The 10,793-nt window shown below is 40.1% G+C and overlaps 1 protein-coding gene across 2 annotated transcripts in view; it reads right to left on the reverse strand.

Annotated features, from left to right (window-relative positions):
- Window positions 1–1,581: 1,581 nt before the first annotated feature.
- RAD50 (RAD50 double strand break repair protein) overlaps window positions 1,582–10,793 on the reverse strand; it is an 85,957-nt gene continuing 76,745 nt past the window's right edge. For both annotated transcript variants that reach the window (XM_006923150.3, XM_025040570.1), the window contains exons 22-25: window positions 6,352–6,437; window positions 5,675–5,817; window positions 3,233–3,366; window positions 1,582–1,929 (exon numbers count right to left, since the gene is read on the reverse strand). In XM_006923150.3, the coding sequence (XP_006923212.1) occupies window positions 1,743–1,929; window positions 3,233–3,366; window positions 5,675–5,817; window positions 6,352–6,437 (550 nt within the window). In that variant the 3' untranslated portion in view covers window positions 1,582–1,742. The remainder of the gene's footprint in view (window positions 1,930–3,232; window positions 3,367–5,674; window positions 5,818–6,351; window positions 6,438–10,793) is intronic.

Consider the following 10,793-nt stretch of genomic DNA (forward strand, 5'->3'; position numbering starts at 1 on the left):
AGTTTGCTCAAGGACAGTAATAACTAGTATCATCTTAGAAGCACAGATATTGACTACACACAGTGATACTGTATTAGTTTCCTACTGTTGCCGTAACAGATTAGCAAATTTAGCAGTTTAAAAAAACCACAAATTTATTCTCTTACAGTTCTGGAGGTCAAAAGTCCAGAAGCAGATTTATTGGGCTAAAAGTTAAGGCATCAGCAAGGCTGGGGAGGGGAGAATTGGTTTCTTTACCTTATTTTAGCTTCTAGTGGTCACCTGTATTCCCTGGCTTACAGCCCTTCCTCCATCTTCAAAGTGCATGGCTCCAGTCTGCCATCTGCCAACACGGTTCCTTTCCCTCTTGTGCAATCCTCTCTCTCTGCCTCCTTCTTATCAGGATACTATGATTACATTTAGGACCCAACAGGATAGGCCTCCATCACAAGAGCCTTAGCTTCACTCACACCTGCAAAGCTCCTTGTGCCATGTAAGCTCCTCATATCCACAGGTTTCAGAGATTAGGACCTGGATCTCTTCAGAGGCCATTATTCAGCCAACCACAGGTACCTCAGGATCTTAGAGCTTAATTCTCTTCTAGGCCCTGGTTGAGAAAGGCTGTCTAGACCATATCCTCATTAGGTCTGCAGATGGCCCAGAACTGTGACACATGACTGACAGACTCTGAATGATAAAACCCCACAAAGTCTAATTCAAAAGGATGTGACTTGGTAGCATTCTTTGTGCAATGCTTGTAAAAGGCTTACAGATGTCAGCTGGAAACTCCAAGAAAAAGTGTGATTGGTCTTTTATTAGAAATGACAGTTGGAGTGAAAATGAGAGGCTTGCTCTTCCAGGTCTGGTTGGACCCCGTAGAAAGCAGGTCATGACTTCGCAAATGAACTCTGCTTGCGTTCCACCCTGGAGCACACTTAGAGAGCAATCAAGGCTGATGGTGAGGCTGAGATGATACACAGTATAGACATACAAGAGAGTTAAAGCCTTCTTCGTGATGGCAGACCAGGCCCCAAGTGAAGGGAGGCCTTGCTTTTGGTCAGAGTTTTCTAAAGGTGGATGTGCGCAGTGGGGAACTTCCTCTAGAGAGAGCCCTGAGTCTGGATGACTATCTCAGGAGTATGTGGGGAGGGAAGATGGTGAATATTGATCTAGGTTCCTTAAGGTTCTTGTCAAACCCTGAAGCCCCCATTCAACTACTTAACATTTTAGTTTGGGAAACTGAGGCAGAGGAGAGTGTTTACTTGGTTGGGTTTATAAAGGGCAGAGTCATATATTAAAATATCACCATTTATGATCATATTCAGACTCAATGATAACTCAGTTTAAAACCATATGCAAGGAAATAAATTAGTAACACACAACCCTGATTCTTTTTTATACCCAAACCATAAACTGTCAAGGCAGTGAGAACCTACTTCTCAACAGTGCTTTTAAGAAGTGAAAGGTAGTAGCTCCGGGTCCCAGGAAAGCACACGTTTATGCCTGGAGGGAAGAGAAGCTGAGTCAGACTGTGCTGCTCTCGAGCCCTTGCAGGCCTATCAGATGTGTCCTGGGGGGATGAAGTTCAGGAATCAGCCCAAATTTCATGTGAAACAATTTTAATCATTTTAGAACCTCTCAGACATTCAAAATCCTAGACACAAGGCTCCTTTTAAACAATGTATTTTCTGACTTAGTTGATACCAGAAATAAACAGTTGCCTGAGGACCTGTGTTTCTAAGGCATTTAAATTCTGAATATTTTTAATGAACGTAAGATACCAGGGAGTTGACATTGCATTTCACAATCTCTGAGCACTGATCAATGTTCTTCTTAATCCTGTAGAATTTTTCCACATATTCAGACCGCCCTAAGAGCTCCACAAAATCTTCGTCATGAGTGATTACCAGAAGCTGGAAGTTACGTTGCTGTGAGCGACTTTTTATTATCCTGAAACAATATATTTAGAACATTTTATTACTCAAGAGCATAAATAACTCTTTATTTGAAAAAGCCACCGTGAACCTTGTCAGACACAAGACCATGTGCTATGTGAGATGACCAGGCTTTTCCTGTGTTGATAGTGTCAGGGCCTCTGAGAGCCCTGCAGGAAGTCAGGGCGGGTGGGGGGCAGGATACCCAGGCCTCCAGCCCAGTCAGGGGATGCATGGCTGGACTTTTCACCTAGGTCTGGCTTATAGACTGGTAAGAATACATGATCTAGTTTCCTCCAGAATACAAAGTTCTTACTATAACAAGTGGAAATGTTTTACTTAGTTTTTCTTTATATCTATATTGCTCGGCTTCAGGAGTATGATTTAGTCCTTCGCCTGGGGTTTTCTTGACCTGTGACTAGTTTTCTCCGGAAGAAAATAAAAAATTTTGTTAAAAAGACAGACTAGAGGCAAGGGGAATAACATATGTTGCCTTCTTAGGAGCTGGCTCTACTTAGAATTCTGCCACTACCAGTCACTAGATGCATCATTAGTATGACACACAGGGGGCCTGAGTAGGTGTACTGAGAACCTTTGTGTTCATTATCTACATGTTGAGGCAACCAGCTATGAAACTGAGACCTGAAAGACTTTTTCTTTTAATTAACCACTTATTTATCCCTTGTCAGGAGGGATGCACTTAGGTTTCAAAAGCACTAGCGCTTACTTGCTGGTCACACAGGACTACTGGGAGATGGCTGGAGAGAGGTGGCCCTATGGCCCAATCCGTGCTATCAGACAGAAAACGTTATCTCTGCCAACACAGTCTTTAAGCAAGGGCTGCCTACTTCTGGAGACTGTGCCCACCACAGGTTTTGCCCTTTCTGGATTCTATGTAACCACTAATATACTTTTTGAATAAGCTGTCATTCCTTGTAGATGTCTGACGCATGTGAAAAGCTGGGGAGACAGTCCAAAACCACTATTACCACCTAGAAACAGTTTAGCAAGTCATGCTACCCTGTCATGACACGTGGGTCCTTCTAGTGGGTTTACAGGAAAGCCAAATCAAGCCAGAAAACCCTCACTACAAACTTCCCCATAAACACACCTTGGGGAAATGCACGATGTGTCTGGAGCTGCTGTTCACCATCTAATTCTTTTCAAAAATCTGACAAATTATCAAAAAGTAAAGCCTAAAGTCTGGCACCAACCAGCTTCCCCAAGGAAGATACATCTAGAGAGGGGTTTCACCACAGAACTTTCTTAATCATACTTGGAAAGCTATCATAACCAGTCCCCAAATTTGAGACACTTACTCAACCAGAGCATGTGCAAGAGATTCAATGTTTTCTCGGTCCAGATTTGTTGTTGGCTCATCCAAGGCAAGAATGCCACAGTTTAAGCAGAACGTCTCAGCCAGGGCCAGGCGAATAATGAGCGATGCTAATACCTGGAAAACACCAAAGATGAGCTGCACCGCACAGACCTTTTCCTCATTCACCTTTGGAAAGCAAACAGACCTGGCTTAATCTCTTTATATGGGAAAGGTCACAGAGTCACTCACTGCTTTTATTGGGGAGAGCCTGGCACTGTGACCAGACTTAAGCCTTTCCAGAAGGTGAACCATCAGGTGCATTATCTCAGCCTATCATTTGCAATAAAATAAAATGCCAAAGGCAATGCTGATCCCCGACCCCACCCAAATCACATCGACTATAACAAAACTTGAAATCACAGGTGTGAATCAGAAATGCATTACCATTTAGCTGAAACTAATAATTTAATAATGGCATAAAATTAACCACCTTAAAAATTCATGACCTATTTTATTTTCCTGATGAGATTTGTTAGAAAACTTGGACACATTACATTTTCCAGAGCCTCAGAGGCCTTTTCTCTCATAGTCTTCCTTAAATCTCTATGTTCTGTAGTCCAAAAGAGGCACCTAACCCACATCATATTTTAACCTACACGTATGTTTGTATAAATAATTTTGAGAGAGAGAATGAATTCCTGGGTCAAAAGGAATTCTTTATCAGGAGTACAGAATCATGGTTTATTTAAGCTTACTTATAGGAAATCTAAGCAACCAAAACAGGCACTTTCAAGGTTAATAGAAATCTAATACTAAATCCCTCAGACCCAGCTGAAACCTTCTGAGGATACAAGGGACACAGAATTAAGAGTGAAGGACTATTCTAGGAAGTCTAACCTATCTTTATGTGAGGTGTAAATCTCCCCTCCCCCTGAATTTGAGTGAAGGAGCTTCAGTGAGTGAGTGAGTGATTTTACAGCAGTTTACAGCTTCTCTTTGATGCCTTGGGCAGGCTGGCAGACTGCAGAAGCCAAGGCCACACCTGGACAGGCACTTCCTTCCTGTGTTTGAATCCCACTGCTGCCACCTCCACCACTACCTACTCAGAGTGGAGTCTAATGGAGCTCCCAGCCTTTCTACCAAAACATTTGTCTGTCCTCTCTCCCAACACCAAGAAAGCATTTATAGCCAATTAGTTTTTATAATTTAGAGTAGCTACAGGAAATCTTTTGTTCAGAAATTATTTTTGAAAGTATTTTTAATTCAAAGAGATGTTTCAAACTGTATTTTCTTATTCATAAATATCACTAAAAATCACCAAAGTAGGGGATACTGATTACAGATCACAAATTTGTCATTTTTTGCAGACTACGATTAAGATAATAATCTGCAGATGCCTTAAATTAGTATCAGTTTTCTGGGCTGACAACAAAATACATGCATAGAGTATCTTTAGGCAAAAATTAAAAACTACTTATGAAAACAACTCAGACAATATGAGCATCCATTTCTAGAATTTTAAAAATGTGCTAAGAAAATCAGGGCTCCAAAGATGTTATCAAGTGTAATCCTCTGCCTCTAGTCTGAGAGGAGGAAGCTCAAGAATCTGTGACATCTTGGGTAAAAACCTGTGCACAGTGAAAGGACTCAGGCTTGTTCTCCAAGGATGCGGGTCCTCCTTTCCCAACTTTTAAAAGCTTCATTCCTCTTCCTGATTTGCTCTGTGCTCCATAGCCAACCTAGGCTATTCTCTCAGAGCCTCATGCAGAACCAGGTAGCCTGGCCCAGCAGCTGAATCTGTGTGTGCGTGTGGTGGTGGGGACAGAGGCACCTGTGGGTATCTCAGCCTTCTTTTAGATGGTCTGCAGGCCCCAAGGTAGGCTGGGCATGGTGGTGGGGGACTCAGTCCCGTAATGGGGCTGCTTTCTCAGTGAGACTGTCTCATATACTGTAATGCCTCATTTGACTCCACCTAGGATCTGGTTTGCTAATACTGTATGTCATTGATTCTAAAACACTCCCTACCCTGCCTTGGCTTTTCTGAAATCTGGATGCATCTCACAATTACACTTGTGTTTTTTCTTTCTTAGTGGCACATAAAATAGTTGTGTCTTACAATGACACAGTAGCCTTATTCTCATGAGGGCTGTGAAACAATGAATGGTCTTCAGCTCCTTGTTCTACATTTAGCCTATCCTATGAGAATGTTTCAGGCCCTTCTCCCAAGAGCTTACTTTACATAATGTTGCAGGAAATTCTGGTTAGAACTGGGAGAGTATAAGAAGGTAGCTGAACCTGAGTCACTGTGCATGGCGGCCAGAAGCACTGTAAAGACCCTCCTACTATTCAAGGGCAGCCTGGGGTGCTTCCTCCTCATCGACATTTGTGTCTCTCTGTCAGTTTTCTGGGTAAAGGTAGCTCCCTAAGTTCTTGTGATACCTGCCTTTTGTCCAGCACTGCATCGTCCTCGCATATCCAAGGCTGTGTCTCCTTTTAGCATCACTACTCTGTAGTTGTAATTCCGCCTTTTATCAGAAGCTGCTACGTTTTCATCGGCATCAGAGCGAATTTCTATATATTCGATATCTGACACAGGAAGAAGAAGATTTTAGATGAACCTATACTCTGTAGTCCTTTTGTCATTTGCAAACATCGAGTAAGCCTAGGAGTGACGTATGAGGCTGACATTACAGGGGGAAACCCTGGCTGGTTTGGAACCTTTTTCTCTGGCTGAGGATTCATGAGGATTCCTGGGCCAGAAGCAATCCAGGTACCCCAACCAATAGTCTCAGCTCTGCCTTTCTTAGTTCCTCTATTAAGAGTTTCCTCCTGATGGTTTTCTTCTTATCACATTTTGGCTTATCCCTATCTACACTTCAACAGAACCTATTATGTCATCAGCTAAATATAATGTGCACCGTAGCCAAATATGTAGGTCCTATCAGGCTTTGGAATAGAAACTTTTGCATTTTCTTTTTTTTTTTTTGCTATGAGATGTTGTCAAGATAAGGATTCTTAGAAAACCTCAAAGAGACATTCAGTAAAAGGTCCAGGCATGATGAGAAGTGTGGGGCAAGAGCTGGTGACAGGGCTTTGGAAAGAGCACTCGTGCTACATTACCTTGTCCGCGATAGGTACTTCGCCAAAGGTCGCGAATGATTTTATTGATTTCTTCCATTTTCATACTGTGAAATTTCATTATTGCTCTGGAGAAAAAAGCCATTGGTACTTTAACGGAATAATAACATGGTTATATACTATTGCATGTATAAGAATTTATTTAAAATATATAATAATGTATATAATAATAATGTAACACCATAATATCATAAAATAACTCGCCCAATATTTTCAGAGATAAAAGTAGGAGATAGTAAGAGCCAGAAAAAATAAACGGGACCGAAATCTTGCTGCTTGGCTAGTCCTGAAAACTGCCAGGCATATTTCCAGTGCTCCAGGGTTGCTATGCTACCCTTCCTCATTTTTACTCTTTCTGATATGACAAAGACCCCCTTAAATTTTCTTAGGCTTATTGGAAAGGCTGTTTTCACTGATGCCCACTGGTTACAGGAGGACCTGCTGAATGGATGAGAGTGAGTAAAAGGAGTGAGGGAGGTGTACAGGGTCCCTCAGTCTGTGGGAAATAGGAAAAAGACTTTGGAACTGCCTTTTTCCTCTTTTATTACTCTTAAGGTTTACCAAAAGTCAGCCTCTCAAGCTGATTTTATTTCTCAGATCTGCGAGCTTTTTATCAACTAGAAGCTTTGGTTCAGAAAGGGTGATTTAGAGGCTTAAGCTGAACTGAACCTCAAAACTTTGATTTTCCCTTCCGAGTAGAAGAATCAGAAATCCTAATTCCAAATATGAGCACCCCACCCTGTCCCCGTACAACACTCTTAAAAAACTAGTAGTTTCTGAACACTAAAAAGAAGGAAAGAAATGTAAAAACAAAAGTAGCTTGTCAAAATCTAACATTGTTTTTACTACAGTCACCTTTTATCAAAAAGCCCTTAGGTTCTTTGGAAGTGGGTTTATGAACTAATAAATGTTGCACCAGTGACAAAAAGGCAAACATCACTGCCATTACCATACAAAGGATGTGAGGTGGCCTTACTTCCATTTGCAAGGCTCTTATCTGATATATACAAAAAAAGAAACTGAATGTAATGCTATTGCTTCTGCACAATCATTTCATGATCTCCTGGTTCACCAGCAAAAGAGAAAGAAATGACTCAACATAAATACATTTTAAATATCAGATGAAGGATTTTGAAGTAATAAAAGACTGGAAAAAACCATATTCTGCTTGTTGATGAGAATGCAACAAGCCTCCATTTTCTACTTTATACATCTATCTCAGCCTAACATTTTATACTCCTTTCATATTTGCTAACAAAACAAAACAAACAAAACCTTAGAGAATTCTGTAATCCATAGCTTTATACATTACAACCCTGATTTTTCAAATAACTTTTTAAAAAGGCATCTTTCCATTCAAGTTAAAAATCTTCCATAAATAACATAAACATTCCCAATGTGGATAACAAGTTCTAGCTGGGGGGCGGGTATCCAAGGTGCAAACACTGAGCCTCTGCTGTGGCTCCCTGTACAACAGAGGTGGTGCATCCTAGCCCATGGGTAGGTCTGCTGAGACGAAAACTACAGGCAAAAGCTCTAGTCTTGAAAAAGCTCCATACTCACTAAGGGGTGTGTCAGACAGAGTCAATGCCTATTGCTGTTGGCTGAACCATTGCTTATCTCTGTATCCTCTCAGTCTGTCCAGTCTGGACTTTACAACTTCACTGTGCAACAGTAGAGGATGACTCAGGTAACAACATTAATCCACTTGAGGGAATAACAATGATAACAGTGATTATTATTGATGAGCATTACCTTATATGAGGCACAATTATGCTAAACAATCATATCTCATTTAATCCTTACAACAACACTGGGAGTTAGGCCTAGTTATTCTTATTTTACCATTAAGAAAAGTGATATTTGATGAAGTTAATAACTAGCTCAAGATCAGAGAAAAGTGGCCAGGATATCAACAGTCTTTGAATATGATATTTAAAAAGGCAATCAAAATGCCATCTTTAAAGCCACCAAGCTCAGATAGTTTTATGAGTAAATGTTATCAAATCTTCAAGGTACACTTAGCTCCTGAGTACACTGTTACACAGCAATGAGAAATATAAATAAAAATTAAAAAAAGGTATAAGCCTATTTTACTTCTGAATATAGATACTAAGATTCTAAATAAAATCAAATTTAGTGAGGGTATGAAAAAGAACATATCATTATCAAGTAGTGTATCTCAAGAAAGCACGAATAGTACAACAGGAAAAAATTTAAGATAATTAATTGAATTAATGAATTAAAAGAAAAAACATTGATTATCCCAAGGGCTGTCAAAGTATTTGTTATAACACTAAGTTTTGATTAAAATCCTCAGAGAAAAATAAAACTTCTTAATTTGACTCTATCAGATATCCACAGCAGCATCAAATTTCATGTTAAACTATACAGAAGGGTTCCTCCTAAAGCTAAGAACAAGAGATAGAGCACTCTTATTATGGTTACTCTAAAATAATGTCCTAGAGATCCCTAACAAGTCAGCAAAAACAATAAAAAGAAATAAAAATAAATGAGGGGAAACCGCCCCCCACCCCAAAACTTGTCATTGTTTCTGCAAGTAATATAATTGTACATTTAAAAATCTAAGAAAGCATCTGAAAAGCTATTAACACTAATCAGGTGGGCAGAAATAAAATAAACATACAAAAATAGTTTTAGTATCTAGTAGCAAAATCCAAATGGAAACATAATAATAATAAAAAAGATCCCATTGACAGTGGCAATAAAAACTATGAAGTACCTAGGGAGAAATCTAACAAAAAGGTATAGGATCTAAAGGAAAAAGCTATAAAGCTTTACAAAAGGACAAAAAGAACTGATTAAATAAGACAGACATACTATGGGGTCCAAAATGAGATTTTCAATATAGCAAAGTGTCCAGTCTCCACAGTAATCCATAAAATAAATGCAATCCAAACAAAACTCCCAATCAGATTAAAAACATTATTTAAATGAAATCTATAGGTGACTAAAGTTTATATTTCAAAAGAATAAAGTCAAAAGAATACAAAAAGAATAAAATCACAGTACTGGAACAGGAATAAAAATGAAATAAAATCAAAAACACATAGAACTTCAGTTTATAAATAACATTTTAAATCAATATTAAAGGTTTTAATAGTGTTGGAGAGAAAAAAACTTTAAAATTTATTATCTATCCATTATCAAACCTCAAATAAATCCAAATGAATTAAAAGATTAAAAGTTAAAACTATCAGAAGAAAAACATTTTTATAATCTTAGGATTGGGAATCCCTTCTAATTGAGAAGCCATAAAAAAAATACCAAAGATTTGCCTACCTAAAAATTAAGTCACAGATAACACCACAGAGAAAGTTAAAGGACAAATGATAAAGTAAGAATAACTACCTGCAATGTATGTGAAAAGGATTAATACCCAAAATACTTTTAAAAAGTGGTATAAGGGAGGAGGAAAAATGGTGTAGATGGCAGAGGTTCTGTACACCCCTCTGGCAACCAAATCAAAGTGACAGAAACAAAGAACCAGCAGCAAGGAAAAGTTGCCTGGGATCTAGATGAACAAGCCATACAACTAGAGAGAAAGCTAATAAATCACCCTGCAATGGCAGAAAGTAGGATGTGGTGAGGACGAGGGGTTGTGGGTCCCAAGTGGCTGAGTGAGACAGAGGCTACAGCAGTAGCAGACGCCTCTTAAAGGGGCTGCGTCCAAGAGTGGATTTTCATGGTGGCGGACCTGCTCGCTCTGAGCACCAGTGCTGATGTGGCTGCGTGCAGGAGTACCAGGGACTTACAGGGAGATGTTGTCAGAGTGAATGCCCAGGCGAGACACGTTCTGCATAGAAGTGCCAGCAGTATCCACTGTTCCCTGTTGAGCCCCCTGCTCTCCTAGTGCGCGGATACAGCGCCGCCATAGCCGAGAGGTCATCAAACTAGATAACAGAGGTTGCTCCACCCAGAGGATTCCCTGAAACTCCACCTCCCCCAACTCATGGCCCCACCCAAGCCACATCCAGGTGTATCTTCAGCGAGTCTGGTACTCCTTGCTGGGCAATGCCTAGACTCACACTCTAAGCAGCTGGCCTCGGTTTCTGGTGTGACCTTTTGAGACAACTATAAGCACAGCATCTGTGGATTGCTTATTGAATCTTAATCGGTGGCCCCGGAGGGGCAGAGGCTTGCTAAGTTTGGCCTACAGCTGAACCCTTCTCAGGACTGTGCCACTGGACACCTACTTCACAAATTCACCCTAATAAGACTCAGAGACTTAGAGCTTAGCTTAGTACATAGAAACAGACATGGAAAGGCAGCCAAAATGGGAAGACAAAGAAGCATAAACCATACGAGAGAAGAGAACAGAGATCGAGATATAATGGAGTCAAGTAATCTAACAGATGCAGAGTTCAAAACACTGGTTATAAAGATGCTCAATGAACTTTCAG

Source organism: Pteropus alecto, unplaced genomic scaffold, assembly GCF_000325575.1.
Source record: "Pteropus alecto unplaced genomic scaffold, ASM32557v1 scaffold78, whole genome shotgun sequence".
Taxonomy (NCBI): Eukaryota; Metazoa; Chordata; class Mammalia; order Chiroptera; family Pteropodidae; genus Pteropus; species Pteropus alecto.